This window comes from Physcomitrium patens, chromosome 14, assembly GCF_059467195.1.
Source record: "Physcomitrium patens ecotype Gransden chromosome 14, ASM5946719v1, whole genome shotgun sequence".
Classification (NCBI taxonomy): Eukaryota; Viridiplantae; Streptophyta; class Bryopsida; order Funariales; family Funariaceae; genus Physcomitrium; species Physcomitrium patens.
The window spans coordinates 7,850,958-7,872,915 of NC_143423.1; the positions used below are offsets into that span (position 1 = coordinate 7,850,958).

The following is a 21,958-nucleotide window of genomic DNA, read 5'->3' on the forward strand; positions in this document are numbered from 1 at the left end:
TCCTATGAAAAACAACCTTGGAATTGGAAAGAATAAGAACAAGTTGAGTAAAGAATTATTTATTCTGTATTATGCTACAAATGATATTTGAGATAGACCATCTATTACAATAGATGAATCATTTGCATATATGATTATAGAAGCTCTTTCTTGTGAGGAAGATGATCTTGAACCTCAAATCATCGAAGAGGCGATGTGTCGCTCAGATTGGTCAAAATAAAAAACTGCTATTGAAGAGGAGTATGCCTCTTTGCGTAAGAAGAAAGTCTTTGGTCTAATTGTAGACACTCTTACATCTCACCCTGTGGGATATAAAATGATATTAATATGCAAGCGAGATGCTCAAGGCTAAATAACCCGCTATAAAGCTTGTCTTGTTGCTCAAGGATTTACTCAACGATTTGGCATTGATTATGAATCCACATATTCTCCAGTCATGGATTCAATTACATTTCGATATATTATTGGAATGACAATTCATGCCACCCTTAAGATACATTTGATGGATGTAATAACTGCATATTTATATGGTTCTCTTGATGCAAATATTTAAATGAAAGTTCTACTTGGCTTAAAAACAAGAACTCCAAATCAACCCGCTCCAGGAAAATATCATGGTATTAAATTATGTAAGGCCTTGTATGGTTTAAAACAATCAGAACGAATGTGGTATCAATGTTTTTGAGATTATTTAATTACAAATAATTTTATAAGTAGTCCACTAATCCCTTGTTTGTTTATCAAACGAGATAAAATTGGTTTTGTGATCATTGTTGTATATGTTGATGATCTTAACCTAGTGGGCACTACATCTACATGTGTTACAGCTACAAACCTACTTATACGTGAATTTGAGATGAAAATGCTAAGAAAAATAACTTTCTGCATTGGTCTTCAGATTATGCATCTAACAGATGGTAGCATTTTTCTCTACCAACTAACGTATATTAGACGAATTTTGTGAAGATTTAATATGATTGATGCTTATCCATTGTCTACACCAATGGTTGGACATGGTCGTGATGGTCATAATGCATACCGTCCATGCGAGGAGGAGGAGGAGGAAATATTGGGAGACCAATATCCATACCTTGCAGCGGTTGGAATACTTTTGTATTTAGCTACATCTACAAGACCAGATATTGCATTTGCAGTTAGTATTCTTGCAAGACATAGTGCACGTACAACACTACGACATTGGAATGGCATCAAATACTTATTATGTTATTTAAAAGGTATTGAAGACTTGGGATTATACTACACACAATCTGCAGATCCAAAATTGGTTGGATATTGTGATGCAGGATATAAATCTGATATTGCAACAGCTAAATCTCAAACATGATATGTATTCTTAAGACATGGAGCTGCAATATCATGGAAATCAGTGAAACAAACAATAACTGCAACTTCATCCAACCATGCAGAAATTATTGCCTTACATGAAGTATCTCGAGAATGTATTTGGTTGCGATCAATTGAAAAATTCATTCAAACAACGTGTGGATTTTCATATGATGATTCTCCAACTATCTTGCATGAAGATAATAGTGCTTGTATTGCACAAATGCAAATTGGTTTCATTAAAGGCGACAAGACAAAGCATATTGATCCAAAGTATTTTAGTTATACTCATGACTTGATTACTGATCAAAAATATTTTAGTTATATCCATGACTTATTTACTGATAAAGCACTTATAATTAAGAAAATTGAATCTACAAATAACATTGTTGATCTCTTCACCAAAGCTCTCCCATCAAGCAACCATCGTCGACTTACTTATGGCATTGGTATGCGGCGACTTGCTTCTCTTTAATAAGAAAGTTAATGAGTTCTTTAAATAATTAAAGAAAATGATGTTGTACTCTTTTTCCTTCATCTATAGTTTTGTCCTTAAATAAAATAAGGTTTTCCTAGATAAGGTTTTAATGAGGCAACAATTGTTGATCTTGCAAGATCACAGAAAAGCAATAGTCTACAGTACATATTATGGAGAGCGCCGGCTACATTTAATGATCTCAACACTCCTCCTCACTCATCATAATATTTACATAATATAAACTTGTGTGTATGACTTACTACTACTCTTGTGTGTGTGTATGACTTACTATTACTCTTGTGTCTTTCTAAACATTGTCAACAAAAAGCAGCGTTGCTTTTGCAATTGTGGTAGATTGGATGCAGTCTTTAATTTATTGCCTTCATCTTCTAGCAAGGCATAGTTAAACTATTGGTAAATATAAATGAATGAATTCAACCATAATCATTTGTTTTGATTCCCCAGGTGAGTGTGACTCTTAGACAATTCATTGAAGCTACTGAGGGAGCAGCGGGAGCCGATTGGAGGACCAGTGACACATGGCGCATGAGAGGGGCCACGTAGGATAGAGGGCGAGGCAGAGCCGCTACGTCGGCGGGGCTGACGTGGCCGATACATACAGAAGTGGGCAAGGCTACAGTGAGAGAGGACATTGCTGCTGTTGCGAGGCCAACAATGGATTCCATGCCAGTGTTGTTGCTGCAGCAGCACCGCCCGCTTCTTCCTCTTCTTCGTCCTCGCTGCTCCCTCAGTAGTTACATTGCCCCCTTCGCACATTGCCGCTCCAGCTACTCCGGACTGGAAGTCTCTCTTTTGGACGTACACCGTGGTGCTGGCGGGTTTTACACAAGTGGCAACAGGGTTGGGATTTCTTTGACCTTTTCTTCATCTAGGTTCGGAATTTCGGGTCGATTTTCGGCGCTTGGGTGTGCGGGTGATGTTGGAGCATCCTCAGGGGGGAGCTCAGGGTTGGAGAGGAGTGTAGGGTTCGGATTTGGGCGAGCGCGGAGAGAGGTACTCGAGCCATTTCTCTACTTTTGAAAAAAATTAAAATTTTGTTTTTCAATGGCTGCTGTGGTGGGATTTTTCGTGGTTGTAATTGGGGGTGTAAAGGAATAAGTTGGTGAACATGATATTAATGTGAATAGATTGGTTTTAGACGAGGCATGAGTCTGTAGAATGTGAAAGTCACTCTCTGTTCCCTCCAACCGCCTTGTGCCTACAAATGCACAATCAGTAATTGTTTTATTCACTCTGAATGTGTTTTCATGAACACACACTGAAGGATAGTTCTTCGTTTCAATCGAATTAGACTCGCACGTCACAAGAGAGTTTTGCACTGTCAAGCGTGTTTGAAGTGGTTTTGGAAGCGGCATGTGAACTTTGATCTCACAGCAGAATTCTAGGTTACAGCTGTTTCAGCCGGAATCACCCACGATTAATTCAATCTGATCTTGGGAAGATTAAATTCGCACCCCCAAACTTGTATGCCTGATAAACTGGATGTTTTTTTTGGTGCTTGTTTGCTTTACTCCGCCCTCTTACTCAGAATCTGCGTTTTCTCTAGGGTTCAATGTCGGGTTCGGGTGCTTCAGGAACCACAGTTCCTCAAGCCACGGCATCAAGCTATGGCTGGAACCCGCAACATGTCATTGTTGTTGGAGGTGGTGTGATCGGATGCTGCACGGCGTACTTCCTGGGAAAGCTAGGGGCTAAGGTGACCGTGGTAGAAAAAACAGAAATTGCTTGTGCAGCTTCGGGCAAGGCCGGCGGATTCTTGGCTTTGGATTGGTGTGATGGTAGTGCAGTTCAAGATCTTGCGCGCGCGAGTTTTGCACTGCATGAACAGTTGGCAAAAGAGCTCGATGGCGAGAGCTATGGCTACCGGCGGGTTGGGGCTCTCAGTGTGAGCGTGGAGGAGCCACGTAACCCAAAGCAAGTATCTGAGCCAGCTCCGAAGCTCGGCACGCCTGGCTGGATCGATGGCTCCATCAAAGGTGCTCCAAATCACGCAACCTTGTGCTGTCCAACACGCTCAGATTCTGGGATTTAATTCTGTTAGCTCATCGATTCACACGAAGATTAATTTCTGCAGGGTCTCCTTCCACCATTGGCACTACCTTAACCAACGCTCAGGTGCATCCTCAGCTCTTCACCAGGGCAGTCTTCTCGGAAGCTCAAGAGAAATATGGGGCTTCTTTGCTGATAGGTGGAGTGCAGGAAGTGAAAGTAGAAGGCAAGAGAGTGACGGGAGTGGTTGTTGACGGGAAGCTTATCACTGGAGATGCCGTTGTGTTGGCCATGGGACCATGGTCAAGCCGCAACCCGCTGATCTCCTCCCTCACCACCGTCAGTGGCTTGAAAGCTCACAGTATTGTGCTCCTGCCGAAGGACCCCAATGCAATCTCGCCTCATACCCTGTTTCTCAAGTAAGTCATTGAAACATTAAAACATTTCTCGATTCTATTAATTGATGTTAGGACCAGTCCTATTATCAGAGACTGAAGAAGTTTGTGTTACCATTCAGGTATAAGACGAGGGAGGGGAAATCAATAGACCCTGAGATTTACCCGCGAGGCACAGGAGAAGTCTACGTGTGTGGGATGTCAGAGGAAGTGGAGGTGCCTGAAGACGCCCGGGAGATCTTACCTAGAACCGAGTCTACGGCGATGCTGCGAAGAGTGGCAGCCACAGTATCCAGCCATTTAGTCGATGCGGAGCTGTCAGTTGCGCAGGCGTGTTTCTTGCCTTGCTCCGAAGACAATGTGCCTGTGATTGGGAAACTGCCCTGCTTGGAAAACGCATATGTGGCTACTGGGCACAGCTGTTGGGGTATTCTCAACGCTCCAGCGACTGGGGCTGCATTGGCTGAGCTCATTGTGGACGGTGTTCCCAAAACCTGCAGTCTCAAGGCTTTTGATCCTTCTAGATTTTCAAGGCTCAGGTCTCGTCGGTAGCATGTATTCCGTATCACTGATCTAAGTAACGTGTCTGTAAATTTATGCCTGAGTAGTGCAATGAACGTGTACATCATCATTTAGCTGATCCCATTTCCATGTCATTTTCTTTTGTGAAATGACTTTGTAACTGATCTTGTCAAGTCTTCCCTTTTTGTTAAATACAACCATTATACTTGTTTTATTTATCATTATGATCTCGGTCTATCTTTCAAAGTATTGAGCCTGCGGAAAATATTCTAGAGTATTGACTGACGAATACATGATAATTGTGCTATAAATGCACTTAATCTTGTACTAAAACGAATTGCAAGCTCTTACTGAAAGTGCAACACACGATCTGAACAATGCACAGGCAGATGAAAGCTTCCGTACCTGGAATCTTCGGTCTTTCATGCAAATGTATATGTATCAATTGACGTTTTGACCAAAAGTATCTCACACAATAATCAACAAGCGATTATACATATATTCATATATAAAAGTAATTTTTGACGTTTTTACAAAGTTAATTATATATATCAACTTTAACCACAATTATTGATTACACATACAAATACACTTCTACATTTATTGTATGTTTTTTGTAAACCCTAATTAGATTTTTTTTTTTTTTTTTTAAACCACCTAAAAATTTAGTAAAACTCTTATCATACATTTATAAGATTAAAATGAATGAATAATTAGAAACTCAAAGTTTTGGACTAGTTTAAAAATGTGTTGTCAAACTCAAACAATCTTGAATTAAATATTTTGGTGTTTGAGAAAAACTGGTTCTTTTCTTTAAAAAAAATACGTTATGTTGTGAGTGCAGCAAAAATACTTTATCTTAAAAGATATCTTTAAATAAATGTACATATGAATATAAATATAAATAAATGCATTTATATATTTATTTATATATTTAAAATACACATATAAATTATTTTCATGCATGACTAATTGAATCAAACTAAATTAAGCTAATTGGAAATTTATATCTCCCAATTACTATTAAGTTTAAATTAATAAGCTTTTCACATCATTTACTTATTTTTTAAATATAAATTCGTTTATTTGAATTTTGTTTAATACTAGTAGAAAATATTCTATATGATAGATAATAATAAAACTATCCTATAAAATTTAATTCAATTAATTTTTTTATAATTTCATTTTTTATTTTTTAATATATCTTAGAATGTATTTTTAAGTAGGATAATACTAAAATAGATTATCTTAATAAAAATACCTCTTATCAACATAATTAAAATTTGAATAATTCACTTAACTTAGAAAGAGATTGTAGCATCAATGTAAGAAAAAAGGTATTAATTTTTTACTAAAATCTACAAATAAATGATCATGTAAAAATAATCAAGTAAAACATATTAACACTTTTTTCAAGTAAAAAAGTGTTACTATTTTTAAAATAATCAAATAAAAATATTAACAAAGAAATAAAATTATTTTTTTAGAATATTTTTTTATATCATAAATTTATTGGATTTTTAAAAAATTAATCTCTTGAAGTAAAAATACTTTTTTAAAAAATTTATGTTGTTTTAAAACTTATCCTTATTTGAAAATAAAATATAATAACAAAATATCTAATCTATTATTGTTAGCAAGTTGAAGCTTTAGAAATATAAAACATAAAACAATTCACCTAAAGTTGGTTGGATATTTTATCAAAAGAGCTTTGTTGCTACATTTTAATTGATTAAGATAAAATTTGAAAAAAATTCAAGACTAAAATATAAATGGTTTAAATTGATATATTGTTATTCAAGCTTTTGGGGTTATTGGCAAGCATGGGACAAGACCTTGCAAGACCAAATACAATACACACAATGATTGGAAAAGAAGAAAGACATAATTTATTACTTAGTTGGAATCACATTGCCTCTAGCCCAACACTATCTAATTTGTGGTGCTGGTGCTTGGGACTCACTTAGTATTGTATTAATTTTCAACTACCCCATTGTGCTTTTTCCAACCTTTAAATATCCTTTTAACTTACAGTATACTTATTAATTTTGGCAGCCGTGTAATAGCACCTTATCTCCTTCCTTACTGCTCCTTGGACATTGTGCCGTTGGGGTACTTTGGAAGATATCATCCATAGGCGACCATAGGTTCTTCAAAAAGGTAACACCATTGCATGCAAGTATAGTTATCTTGGGCAGATAACACACACACACACAAACATGTATATATATATATATATATATATAGATATAAAATTGTAAAATACCTATAACCTTAAATTTTTTGTTTGACTTCATAATTATAATAATTTACTACAATTTTGTTTTAAATAGTTACTAAATATGTATATTTAATTGAACTAAAATAATTAAGAATCTATCATATAAAATATTGAGGAGAAAAAATTGATAATGATGATAAAAAAAAATATTAAGGTTGTAGATTGATCAAATGAGAGATAAATTTACTAATATATAATATTAGAAAATTAGAAATTTTATTTTATTAGAGATTAAAGAGTCATAATTAAATTTAATAATATAATTTTTATGTTATATTATATCTATTAGAGTTAAAAAAAAACCACTATACGTTCTATAAATATTATTGCTATTGACTTATAAATATTATAAAACAGGCTTTTAAATTGTAAATATCATAAGAATACTTTGTTGCATAACCTTAATTTTGTTTATTTTTTTTATTTTTTTCAAATAAAAAATATACTAAATAAGGTAAGAAATCATAAGGTGAGAGGTTACCTTATTAGCCAAGTAAATTGTACTATTGATTATAAGATTTTAAATAAAGTATAAATGTTAGATACAATATTATATCATAGTAAATATAACTTTTTATTTAGGAAATAAGACAAAAGGTCAAAATTTTACAATTCTTTAGTTAGATAATCTTTCAATTTTCTGATAAGTATTATTAATCATCATAGCAGTAATAAAAATGAAAAAAGAAAAAAAATATATTATTATATACATGGTTAAGTTGAAATTATTGATAGAGTGGCTACATCCATTTTTTAAATATCACAAGGATCTACCACCGTCATAGATTTAATTGGTAAACTTTAAATCTTTTATATATTCAGATTATTCTTTTAATCATTTAGAAGTCAAATTTGGTGACATCTAGAAGATAAAATCTGTTATATATTTGTAATAGAAAAGAGTTTTAAAATAATTTAAATAATTATACGAATATGATTTGGTGGTTTAATAAAGAAATTAGAGATGCATTTATAAAGTATCATTTGATGTCATTGTGTCACGAGTAATAAGATAAGAAGCCAAAACAAATAACAAATCAACATCTATTGTTGATGTATACAAGTCAAGCTACTATAGCTTAATAATTAGCTATAATAAAATATTTAAATAAAGGTATTTGTATTGAAGAAGTATAAAACTTTCAATAACTATTTCTATTATTGTTTTTTAATATTTAATATTTAGGATGTCATATTAAATAAAGTCTTATTTGAAAATGCATAGATATGTGGTTGTAGATGGAAAATATCCTATGTAGCCACAATTTTCTAATATACATATTTTAATTTTAACATCCATGGATAATAGGAAATTATAATTTTAATATATAAGACTATAATAAAAAATAAAAAATAAAACAATTTTCAACCACCTCATTTATATATAAATATCAATTGTTTATTTTTATTATATAATAATTTATTTTAAGACCTATTAAAATATCCTAATTATAATTCTAATCATGATCAATGAACTTGAATAAATAAAATTCTCTAATTGAATTATTAGATTGGTATAAAATTTTGTAAGCTATTATTGCCTCAAGTCTTTCACATGCCTACAAATTTAAAGTAAAAATTAACTTATAAATTGAAAGGTCTTGTATAACAATATTAATATATTATTATAGTAATACTTTCTATCAATTATTCATATAAGATTACCATTTATAATAATTATATATGCAATTATTGTTTAAAGTGTAATTAATAATATTTAAAGCAAAAAACTACAAATATTGTTGAAAGTTATATAATCGAATTAACACAATTACAAATTTTTAGTAATTTTTTCTTCTTTCTTATTTTATTTAAGAATCTTATTTTATAACAAGTTTCACTAGATTCATATATTTAATACTTACTACCAATAGATATAACTTGAACTGATTAAAAAAGGTTTTAAAGAGTGAAAAGATCAGACTTCATAAGAATATAATGATTAATTATAATAAAAAAGTATTAACCATATACCTTGATAAAGAATAATATGCCAAAGTTGATATAAAAATTATCCAATTATTAGTTTTTGGCACCACCAATTAATATTGCCTATATTGATTAGTTTTTCTTCTTATTCTTCTTGTATATATAAAAAAAAGAGGAAAATATTAAGAAGAAGAAAATGATTGAATATAGTGTATGAAGCTTCTTTTAAGCATTTTTTTAAAATATTTCTACAGATGATAACATTCTTTGAAATTTTGTATTACAACTACAAAGAAATTTGATTTGACAAGGAAATAATGTTATTAGATCCATAGACGAGCTATTGACCTTACATCTATAGTTTAATTTTTATGAATTTATTTTCTAGTATAATGCTCTAACATCAATAGCTTTTAAATTTTTTTAAAAAATAAGATCTTATTTATATTCAAATTATTAATATTATTATTTTAAAAATATTTAAAGATAAATCATTCAAAAAATAAACAATAAAAAGATTTAATGGAATAATTATTCTATAAAATTATAATTTGAAAAAATTATAATACCTTATTAAGGATATAAATTTTAGAATAGTATTAATTTTCTTGATTAATTAGTAATTAGACTTAAATCAATAGGATTTAGATAATAGATAAATCCAAAGTAGTAGGATATAAATAGTAGACAAATCTAAATCAAGATGGTCTAAATAAGAACCTATAGTGGATTGGATATGTCAAACCCAATTAAAAACTAAATACTTGAGGTAGAACAAATTATATTAAAATATAGTAGTAATGTAGTGACTTAAACAAAATAACTTGTTGCCATGATTAATTAAAATTAATATACTATACAACAAATCTAAGTAGAGACAATTCTTATCTTTGGTGTTTTATTGTCCTTATTGAAATCTTATGGTCTATATATATATATATATATAATTAATGGTGGTATTTAAAATTACTTTGAGATTTATTATTAATCTTATTTAATCTTTTTTAATTCAAAATATCAAAAACTTATTTGAAATATATATATATATATATATATTTAAGTTGAATCCTTGTTATTTTCACGGAATTAATTCAATTAGAGATAAAAATAATTAGAGGGCACGTCCTTCCAGTAGATTACCATAGATACACCAAGAATACATATATTCAACAATATTGAGAACAAACTGTTTTGGCAAGTTTTTTAAAGCTTTACAATTAGTAAATCTTAGTATTCAAAATACTAAAGTTAAGAGATCATCAATTTCTAGTTTAAGCAAGCTTATATGAGTATAAACTCTCACAAAAGACTTGCTTTTATTTTTACCATGTACATGACCATAAATCTCTCTATTTACAATAAGTATTGTCTTTAGCAGATTTGTCCTTAGTTTCTTCAAGTCTTTTAGAATCCTATTATTCTTATCAATCTCTATTGTCTTTTCGATCTGCAAACCTCTAATCCACATTCCACTGCATCTACTAATACATCAAAGTTTTAATACTATAGTCACATGACTATAATATTTAAAAAGCTATGTATTTGAATAATTTATATAGTAATAATAATCAAATTTGATGTATGAGTAAGACAAAAATTAAAACACGTGTACAAAGCCTTCAAAGTTTTAGGCTACATGCAAAGATTAAAAATACACAGTTAATATTATCTTTGTATAAAAAGAATACTTATATTACTATTTTTGATAATATACTAAAATAAAATAATAGATATATCTTCAAAAGAATTAAAAATTCAAAAAAATATTCTATCCTAAAATAATTATCAATAATAGAATAAAAAAGAAAATATTGAATTACTTTTGTTTGTACATAAACGTCATAAATTTTCTATTTAATAGCTGAAGATTAGTAACAAAAGAAAAACTATATGCCCATTTCAACTTTGAATTGATTTAAGATGTGATGTTGTATCTTCGAACAACTTATCCACCAAACATTTGTATATCTAAACTCTCAATCAAAATTAACAAAATCAACTTGAAAGTTAGACTTATATATTAAAGCCAATTAACTTTCACTAGTCAACCTATCTATACTAATTTGCTCTCACAATTTCAAACTCAAATTTTGAATGTAATGCTTGTAAATTTGTCATCCTTAACAATTCCAATATAGAGCAAGAAAAAATACATGCTATTAATTAATAAATGCTCGAAAAGATGGCTATAACATCAAATAGTATTCTTCTTGCATCATTTACATTCTAGTGATTTGTAACCTTAAGATCTAAGGAAAGAAAGATCATTGGTGGATCATACTTGTTTATTTATTTTTAAATTGTATTCCACTCAATTGGTTCTCTGCACCAATATCTCATCAATTTGGAAATCTATGTGAAACTTCTATTTATAAAGTTATGTTTAACTACCATATGTCAATGATGTATGTTGTTTCACTCATCCCATTAATGCAACATTTTTAGCAATTACCTAGCATTCTTTGAATTCTTAGTTTTTATATAAAATTCAACAACAATCCCAATAAAATTATAGCTCTTGCCAATAAATAATCTTCATTAATCTTCTTTAATTGAATTATATGATTATTCAAGCTTACTAGTATCAATTTTTAGTCTATGCAACAAGATTCTTTATATATATATATATATATATATATATATATTAATGAGATCTCAAGTCTCCTCAAATTAATGAGATCTCAAGTCTCCTCAAATTAATGAGATCTCAAGTCTCCTCAAATTAATGAGATCTCAAGTCTCCTCAAATTAAGATAATAGAGTAGTAAATATAATTTGTAACCAATTGGCTTAACCAAAATAAGAACAAAGTGTTAGATATGATTTGCAAATTAAAACCAAATCCAAATTTATGACCCTCTCACAAGCTAAGTTGTACTTCTTAGGTGCTCTCTATTCCAATCAACTCTCCAATTTTCCAACTAAAAATCATTTGATATCTATATTGCAACATTCTTGGAGAAAACAAAGAAATAGGTGGATCTTGATAATGCTCTAAAAGTCAAAAACATAGCTAGAGATTTAAATGAACAATGTTCTAATAGTGCTCTAGAAATCATTAATGCAATGTAGGATTGTGCTTCGATCTTGCATTGTTATCATGCATGTCAATGTAGTCTTTTGATACAATCAATAAGTTGTTTTGTCTTCCTTCTTTGTCCCATGTATTTATCTTTCTACTAAGTTCTTTTATAGAAGAGACAAATATATAGATATATTTTCTTATGTTTAATTTTTGTAGTTCTTAATTGTTATTTATTGATATTATAATATTTTTTAAAATTATATCTAATCATTTTATGATTATATTTTAAATTTTTATTTTAATATATATATGTGTGTATATGTGTTTATATATGTATGTATATATAATAATATATAAGCAATAAATTTATAAATAATAATATGATATTACTTGTATATTATAAAATATGTATATATATATATATATATATATATATGCATATTTAAAAAAATTAGGCTTATTATTAAATTTAAGATTATTATTTTGTAGATTTAATTATTAGATATTTTGGCTACCAAAATAAATATATATGGAATTAAAAAATACTTGTTGCAAATACCTATACCTATTAGATAAATTATAACTTAATAAAGATAAAAAAAAAAAAAAAAAAAAAAAAAAATCATGTAATAAGTAGAAATTGACTAAGTTGACATGAATTCCTAAAAGAATATTCAAGAAGTTTTTTATTTGAGGGTTGGACTTATAAGTGTCATTGAATGCACCATGTGGCTATATAAACTTCTTGTAGAAAAGTTTTTCTTTTGAAACCAAAAAAAGTGTCCTATAAGTCTTACAATCTTTAGGAGCTTCTTCATTGCCTTATATAGCTGTTATATATAGAAGTAAGACTAAGACTACATTAATGTCTTGTATTCTTATTTTAGTTTAAGTCTATTTGGTTTCTTCATACATGGCAATATAAATTCTAATAATTTAATATATAATAATAATTTTTCTTAATTGTACATATAATCTTTATTTTTTAATAAATTCATGTAGATTCATACTTTTGACAATATCTTTGTTCAATCCATTTTAATATATAATTTTCTTTTCAACTAAGGTATTATTTAGATTTATCTTTATCAATGATCTAATAAAGAAAAATTAGTTTATCATAAAAAATAAAAATAAAATCTAAAATTTATGGCTATTATTGAGTTATATACTAAATATTACAAAACTTAATGAAATCTTTTGTTGTTGATCTTGAAGTAGGACTATAATCTATCAACAGATCATGTCCATAGTGGAATATATATATATATATATATACATATGTATAAGACTTTTTTAGGTTATAGTGTAAAACTGATATCAAGTAAACATATAGAAAATTTGAAACATTATTTTTCCTTTTTACGTTGTATTAGATCATTACTTAGGATAAGAAAAAAATTGAGATACAGAAGTCATCAAATCCTGTTAGATTTTTTATGTCTCCATTCCAATTGTACCATGAATATTTCACACAACTTGGAATGAATCATTCTCTGAGCTTGAGGTGGTTTTTGAGTTGAAACTAACAATAAATTTACTGCATACCAACAATTTGTAATTTAGTAATTTGACTATATTCTAGCCACGTTTGAAAATCCATGCCAGCAAGTTAAATAGGCTGTATGATTCTTTCACGATATGATACTTTCCATCGGACACTTGTGAACACCAAAAGTTTTGCCATCCAATCTTGTCACTGGAATTCCATCACACAATCCGAGATGATAGGTTGCAAAAAGTGAATCTAAAGAAATAAATAAACTACTGAAATTACTATAGGTTAATGATGTGGAGAGAAGGATAAGTTTACACATTTGAGTTGATATTATAACCTCATTAATTAGGGTGATAATTACCGGTAAGAAATGACTGGTTAATTCTGAGGAATTATAGATAAATAATGTGCGCTCTTGTAGGATAAGACGATCACAGTTGGGAGGAGAACCCACATGGTAATAATGAAGCTGCAGAGTGAAACTTGGTGGACTGCTAATTTGTTAGGGATCTGGATCTTTGGGCGAAGGTGTCTCCTGGCTGAGGGTGATTTATAGGAGTGTGTGAGGACCATTGTGAATCAAGCAACATAGCTTGGACCCGGAGACCGGGACTTGGCTTGAAGACTACGACTGAGGGGAGAGAGAGCGAGGAGCTGAAAGTTGAGCAACACTGAATCCGACATTTTCAACCAACGTACAATCAACAAAGCATCCTGCCACTTGCTCCCACATGCAGAGTATTCATGGCTTAACTTTCTACTAAAAACTGAGCGAGACAGATATCGATAACACTAACTTTAGCGATAAGCAGGCATGTTGCAACAACATGCAGAGTGAAGAGAGAGAGGAAATGTACATGTTTACAGTCTAATTTTTCCAGGCAGATCGCTGATTTGGAGGTCGGTTCGGCGTCCCCTGTGAATACCCTGAGCCTGAACGAGCAGACCGAGGCGAGCTCATCGGTAGTTGCCCTGAGCCCGAAAAAGTAGCACACGGAGGCGAGGTTGTCGGTTGTTGCCCTGAGCATGAACTAGCAGACGGAGGCGACCTCGTCGGTAGTTGCCCTGAGCCCGAAAAAGTGGCACACGGAGGCGAGGTTGTCGGTTGTTGCCATGAGCCTGAATGAGCAGACGGAGGCGACCTCGTCGGTGGTTGTCCTGAGCCTTGATGACTAGGCTGGGCAGAGTTCGTTGTCGACGTTACTAATTGTGAATTCCTGTACCTATCAGCACGCTTCACGTATAGTGGTTTCTCATTGTCGGGAGGACGAGAGATGTATGGAAGATAGGGACTTTCAACAAGGTACACCCAGGTTTTCACAACGCTCATGTTCACTCGAAAACCAGGAAAGACAGTTAATAGAACCGCAAGGTTGTAGTCGTTGTCCTCCTCGTCGTCACCCATTCCAGGCACGGAAGATATCATGTAATTCCTGTCAAATCTATGCTCTCGCTCGGGGTAGATCGGCATGACTCTGTCCTCAAACGAAGACGCCAACCTCTGGAGCAGCCAGAAAGACACTGCTGCGCCTAAAAAACTCCTGTAGAAGGGGTGATTGAGGTGCTTTTTACTTATTTCATTGGTAGACAAAGCTCCTTCAAAGAATCCACCCCCCGCGTCCAGAGTTAGGAGCATCTCGAACTTCTTCGTACAGAAGTCTGAGATATGCGTTTCATTTAACTCGTTTCTCAACAATTTGGCTACTGTTTCACCCTTGACTTTGTACTTCAGAAACTGTTGAAAGCAATCTCTCGAATGTTCTTGCTGCCACGAGGACTGTCCTGCACGTCTGATGCCAAAAGAGGAATTTTCGAAGTCAGCAAACAACAGTTGGCAAAGGCAAGCCTGAACCAAGTGTCTTAGGTCGACTATTGGTGCATCAATCGGCACGCTCAAGCGTTGCATCATCTGCACTTTCATGGCCGTTTGCACTTCAACATTAGCTGTCTTAAATGGTGCCAAAAAATCTTTACAGAACTGATTAAGCGCTTCCCGTGCTGCAGACTGGGTGGTTGTAAGAATGGCGGGTGATGGTGCTGTCCCATCGTCGATGTATGCGCCCCGAGAAGATCGTTGGACAATTTGTTCTGGACAGAGCATCGCCCTAGCAGTCTCCGGACGTCTCTGAGCTCCTGCATTGGTCATCTCTGGGGGCATCGAGTCGATACTACTATTCACTCCCGAAGCATACTGTGGAGGATTCCTTCGAAGAGGCCAACCAATCTGTTCTCCGCTCATACCCCGATGCTTCAGACACCGAAAGCTCAAGATGTGAAGAGTGCGTGACGGGATCTGGTTTAATAGACAGACTTTTTAGATACCTATGCCGCGAACGTTTCTGGCTCAGACCCTTCACTTCGACAGGCATCTGCAAAAACGACATTCGTGACGTGAGTTATATCCTCTTAGTGCAAATATCCGGTAAGAACTGAGAATCTCTCACCAGTTCAAGTTAACAAAATTATGGAATAACTGTTGCTTAACTTGGCAACCCGTCGGTAGGGTTGAAAATTGAACATGAACCACGAATATAGACGTTCCTCTGTAAAAATTCTTCACAGTTAAGGGTTCGCGAACAGACTTTAATCACCTGCTCAAGAAACTATATTGATGAAGAAGAAAAGGATTCATGCTTTCAAATCATTCAACTCTCTATGCGTACGAGTCTTCTACCACAAGTGGTGGAGAGGTCCGAAACATAGCTACAAGTATTTCTTATGTGCAGATCTGGTTCTATAGACTGGAGCAATATGAACTCTAGTACATTTTTCCAGGTGATAGCATTCTTTACAGCAAAGATGGGGCGAAAATCACAGCGTTGCCACAATACTATCGCATTGAAAAAATGCTCATAGTGGAATATGCCAACTCAAAAGATACATTTTCTTCTACAGCACCTACATGCGTGCTAAGCTTCCAAATAAAAGCACCACAGTTTTCGTCGGAAAAATACCGACGCCCAGGACAATGACTGAAAACCTTAGCGTACGTACCTATTAAGCCCCAAACCAAGATCTCCGATGCAGCTCCAAGAAAAACCCCACTGACCATCAAAAATGGAGGTCAAAAATCCGCAACACTCATACAACCCTTCTCCGCTGGCTCCACAACACCTCGACGCCGCGAGTCAACTGTCCACACCGTGTCGAAACCCTCACAACTCTCCTCCTACACCCTAATGCCACTCCTCGCAACTCACGGCTACCGACAATGCCAGGGAGAAACCTCGACGGAACCAGCAGCATCCGAAGAAGCTCCACCGAGACGTTCGTGGCGACCTACGAAAGCACTACCATCCGATCCTGTCACTGCAGTGTAGACGACGCAAATCAGCGACATCAACGAAGTGGGTTCTGCTGAGGTTGACTCCAATGGATAGCAAGGACACAGTAGAAGGTGAAGGTCATCCGAAACTAATCGGTACAAAATGTTGAGCCTCTTCCACCTTTGTCGGTATGGCGCCTAATAAAGTATCGTGCGCTGTGTTATCCCCTATAATTGCTGCGAGTCTTAGGGCTGGATCCAGGATCCACTGAACAACGCCGGTCACACGTAGGCTGTTATGAAACTGTTGCACTAGATTTCTATATATGCAAAGGACCGTACACTAGGGAAAGGACCACACAGCTCCGGACGCAATTTTATATCGTTGAAATCACACGCATCTAGGAGAATAATAAGAAGAGTCTTCCAGAATTTCATATTCACGGCCACATCAAACGGTCCAATTCGAAGCTTTTCCATGATGTCAATTCTCGATAATCCAGTCGGTTTAGACAATTTCGCCATCTCACTTGTCTCAATTGTCTAACTCTCACTCCACAATGGGAGAATCTAAGAATGCAAGTTTATAAGTAGTAAGTAGAAAGCAAGATGTTTTACGTAAAGCAGCAAACCACCATAGCTGAAACCTTCAAAACAAGCTCTTTTTCTCTTAAAACATTCACAAGGCTTAATTTGGCAATGGCAAATATGCCATGTCTATGGAGTCTTCACTTATATACCCCCAAACTCTAACTGAACTAGAAGTCAAAGTTAATCAAAGGGAAGAATAAAACCCCAAAATAAAATAATGTTGCATAAGCTATACCTTGCTTGACATGATATGGCACCTGATATTACCTCACTTAAATTTTGGTAAAAAGAATATGACATAGAGACTATAGTACATGTAATAAGTAAATACCTCAGGGGCAAATCATTTTTTTTTTTTTTTTTTTTTTTTCTTCTTCTTCTTCCTTCAAACAATAAAATATCCACATAGATTCATCACTTCAAAATTTATAATTTCTTAAATTGATGAGGCAATTATACATGTTGAAGGATTTTTGTACTTACATGAATTCTTAAACTAATTAAAATTTCACTACATATGTTTATTGATAATTCATACTACTTACATGCAATTTTGAGGGATATTTATCTTTAGTCAAAATTTTCACTAAATTCTTTTTGTAGATTATAAAATTGAAAAACAACAAAGTATAATAAACTATTTAATATTATATTATTTTTAAATAGATAGAGATATATATAGTAATATGACTAAAACAATTATAGACAACTATTTTTGGCATGGTATAACACTTGTTTCATTGCTCAAAGACATAATATTAACTTCCATAAATACAAATATTACATTAATGTTAAGATTTGTAACAAAACTTAGACAAATAATTGTGGTGACTAAACCATTGAATGATAAAACTTTACAGAATTTTTTGATTTGAATTACACATTACTTCAATCAAAACATGTATTAAACAAAATATGACAACATTGCAAAAAAAAAAAAAAAAAAAAATGAAAATCAAATAATTGATGTAGACAAATGAAACTATAATTATTATAATATCCTTAACACTTCAACCACCATGAGTGGATATATATGTATATATATATATCTCTAACAATCAACATAGGAAAAACCTTCTACATATGTGCATTTAGTGAACCAACTTAAACCAGATTTGCATCCCCTCCTAAAACATTTGTTTTATTAAAAATATCTTTCTCCTCATCCACATAGTTTTGTTCTTTTGATAGATTACCTCATTCTAAGTTCCCACTAGACTTGCATTTTTCTAAGAAGATATCATCCAGAAGACATTCCCCAGCTCTTCACCACCCCTAATTAACAGATGAGGTGTTGGAGTCTTCCATGAAATTGGTGACCAATCTTAAATTCTTGCTAGAACATGGACCTCCGATCCAGTGGTAACTGGAATCAGTGCCCATATCTGCTGAAGGTGCTGGTTACCAGTGTGAAGGTAAAGAGGAATTGAGGAATCTGCTGGATACCGGGCATTGAAAGTGTCTGAACTGCTTGCAACGTAAACGTCGGAATAGTGGCTCTTTTCACTGTTCACCACGCGTTTTACTTCACGAAAAAAAAACTCACATTCTGGTTTGTGTAGGCCCTCCATTATGATGTAACGTAGCTTAGGCAGGGGATCACGAGGACGACCAGGGTGTAGCACTCGCACGAGATATACGCCTTGTCCATGTCACAGTGGGCAACTTGAAGATAGTGATATCTGCTTGTGAGCAGAGTCCATTTGCTAACAGTTGATAGAAGAATTTATCTTCTGAAAAACTCGTCACGACTGAAAAAGGTCGTGATCTGTTAGGAAACGGAGGCATGCTGAATATATGCTTGTTTGGGGGCAAGGGGAAAGAGGGTGTTGACTAGACGCACACATACCATGACTGAATCGAGAGATGAGTTAGTAAGCAATGAATGTCATACCAGACTTGTTGAAACACAAAATTGGGGATACTACGTAGTGATGGATGCAAGAGGAGTGAATTGGGCAACCAAAACACTATTCGAAAAATCTGCTCTGTGCATCATCATCATCATCCAGGGGTTCCTCCACTGGACGCAATCTCCGAGTGACAACATAGGGAACATCTGATGAGTCTTCCAGGCCTTCTGGTTCTACGAAAGATTTGCTCTCATCTTCGTCTTCTCTGTCAAGAGGACTTAGGGCCTCCGATTCATCAATGAGCCGCGCTCGACGTGTAACAATATACGGGAGATCTGGCTCTTCGTTATGGTTGCTTTGTTCTGCATATTCTAGGCTCAACCGTTGTCGGAAGATATCATCGGCACAGTTCAACATCCAGGCCAAGCTGCATTCTACACCGCTCTTCGTAATCTCCTCATGACGTGGTTGCACGACTTCCTCTAAGTTGTACAGCAAATAAGCTGGAAACTCGATTACTTCTGTAAGTTCCCTTTCCATCTTCTCCACTAAATAATCCAAATTGGGCTTGAGACTCTTTTCAATGCTGGCTGCCAGGAGTTGCGGACAATTAGTCACCATCGACGCTATGTCTGCAGCTGAAAATTCCGCCTGTCTCAAAAACTCGACCCTTGCACTGGCTTTCGTAGTGTTGATGGCAAGAATTTGAGGAAGCCTGGCGATGATCCCTCCAATGGCGTCCGCACTTACTCCGACGTCCTCGGTTAGCCATGTTAGCCTTTCGGCCAGTTTCCCTTTAACGTCAAGACTCAATATGTCTGGAAACTGCGTAATGACTCGACTAATTGCATCCTGTGCCACTCCTACTTCTATGAGGCTGTCTACTACGGGTCGCATTTGATTTGTCAAATCCAACCCTAAGAAATGCGGTCGAGTTTCAATTATCTTTGCTATGCTGGATTGTGTCAGCCCAAAACTTTTGAGAAAGTCTACTTTTCTCTTGATATTGTTCCCTACACGCATACCTAAAATCTCAGGCATTTGCGTAAAAACAAAACCTAGTCTGCGAGGGTTTACACCGAGCATTACGAGATACGCAGTTGAAGTGCTGATGGTTCCTTCAATCTTGAAACCAAGTAAATTAGGATACCGAGTGAGAACACTCCCCATATCAGCTCGTCGAATGCCCAACCCCTCAAGGTACTCAACGTGCGGGAGCAAGTCAACTACGACACTAGAGTGCAGGACTTGCGGATACTTGCGCACAAGAATTGGAAGCGACTGCGACGTAACACCAAGTTCTTCCAGAAATGTCAGCACAGGTATGAGATTTCTCCTTACACTATACCCCAGGATAAGAGGGTAATCGTTAATGTCTTCCACAGTAAGACCAATCTTCAGCAAAAATTCCACCCGCTCACGCACAATTGCCAGGGAAGTAGGAAGGTCGACTTCAAGTTCGTCGAGGCTGGCCGTGTCTACTCCTATGGAATTGAGATATACTATAACACCTTCCTCCTCTGTCAGCTGCTTCTCATAAATCTCCATTTCTTCCGCTGTGACACTCGGTTCAGCAAACTGACCTGGTCGTAATGAAGCTTCCGCTACGAGGACCGGCGAATTGCAAAACCCAAGCCTGTTCGACCATGAACTACCCATACCTTCAAAATTGCCCTCGATTTCATCTCTCCACTTCATAAACCCTAATCCCTTACATGTTGCTCTTACAGCTTTACTGCAAACCTCTCTTGGCGAAGAGATTTTGGACAAAACTGTAGCTGAAGCTGAATTTGTAGCATTCTCATTCAACGAGAACTGCGCGAGAGGCAAGGCGGGGGAGTGACTTGCAGTACCTATCGTTTTCGATATTCCTATCGCCATTGGAAAAAGCCCTACCTCCTGCGACCCAAAGAACAAAATTCTCGTGGATGAGCGTGAGTCAGTCTTGTTGAAATTTCTTAAGCTTCAGAATTACTAGCTTCTCGTTAATGAATGTGAGCCAGTCCTACTGAAACTTCTTAAGCTCCGAAAGAACTCAATTCCACGCATGACATTTTCAGATTCTCGCAGAGATCACGCTAACCCTCGAGAAGCAACCCTGTAGCTAGCACATCCAAAACCTTCCTACAAATTGAACACTGCAATCTTCTCATGGCTGTGGAAAACACGAAAGTTATGAAACCACCGAAACGGGTACCGCTTTGATTAAAATCCAAAATACCACCCTACCAAAACCTCTTCCACTCCATTGCTGGGTCTGACAACCCTGGTCTCATAAACCCTCGCTCCCACACAAACACAACCACTTCATGTAAATCCTGGAAGCCACCAGCTGTGGCGCTTCCGAAACATTCCCTCAACCCTCGATCTCTAGCCCTTATCGAAGGAATCCTCCACGAGGTTCGGTAGCCATATCCACGTTCCTGGATGAAATTATGTAAATGGAAATTTTAGCAGGAGTTCTATTTTAATGGATGAACTTGGAATCTATATCAATTAAGATGAGGATGATGGGTTGCGCATCCCAAGAAGGGTGGTTTTGGGGAAGAATGGGAGTGGAGCCCAGACAGTTTATTTGGCTTTTCTGAGCGTACCCACATCGCAAGGAGAACTAATTTCAAAGGGTAGTTGGGTCTTTCAGATTTTCTTCGTTGAGTTTGATTACCGGGGAGTCCACTAAATGGATAAAATTCTGAGCTGCTGGATTTAAGAGAGGTTGGACAACTGGTCACGTAGTCAGGTTTGGTAGGAACCGGTGGGGATTGGT

The 21,958-nt window shown here is 34.7% G+C and overlaps 3 protein-coding genes across 3 annotated transcripts; 1 reads left to right on the plus strand and 2 right to left on the minus strand.

Moving 5' to 3' along the window:
• The first annotated feature begins 2,484 nt into the window (after positions 1 to 2,484).
• On the plus strand, positions 2,485 to 4,970 carry LOC112291957 (D-amino-acid oxidase). The gene is made up of 4 exons (XM_024539998.3): positions 2,485 to 2,836; positions 3,390 to 3,819; positions 3,918 to 4,251; positions 4,350 to 4,970. Exons 1-4 carry the CDS (start codon positions 2,498 to 2,500, stop codon positions 4,777 to 4,779), a joined length of 1,533 nt encoding a protein of 510 aa, XP_024395766.1. The 5' UTR covers positions 2,485 to 2,497; the 3' UTR covers positions 4,780 to 4,970.
• Positions 4,971 to 14,143: 9,173 nt separating this feature from the next.
• LOC112291943 (uncharacterized) lies at positions 14,144 to 17,185 on the minus strand. The gene is made up of 2 exons (XM_024539971.3): positions 16,477 to 17,185; positions 14,144 to 15,851 (listed from the first exon to the last, which is right to left on the minus strand). The coding sequence occupies exon 2, from the start codon at positions 15,719 to 15,721 to the stop codon at positions 14,351 to 14,353; it is 1,371 nt and encodes a 456-aa protein (XP_024395739.1). The 5' UTR covers positions 15,722 to 15,851; positions 16,477 to 17,185; the 3' UTR covers positions 14,144 to 14,350.
• Positions 17,186 to 19,205: 2,020 nt separating this feature from the next.
• On the minus strand, positions 19,206 to 21,592 carry LOC112291761 (transcription termination factor MTERF4, chloroplastic). Its single transcript, XM_024539625.3, has one exon. It carries the CDS (start codon positions 21,070 to 21,072, stop codon positions 19,309 to 19,311), a length of 1,764 nt encoding a protein of 587 aa, XP_024395393.1. The 5' UTR covers positions 21,073 to 21,592; the 3' UTR covers positions 19,206 to 19,308.
• Positions 21,593 to 21,958: the final 366 nt, after the last annotated feature.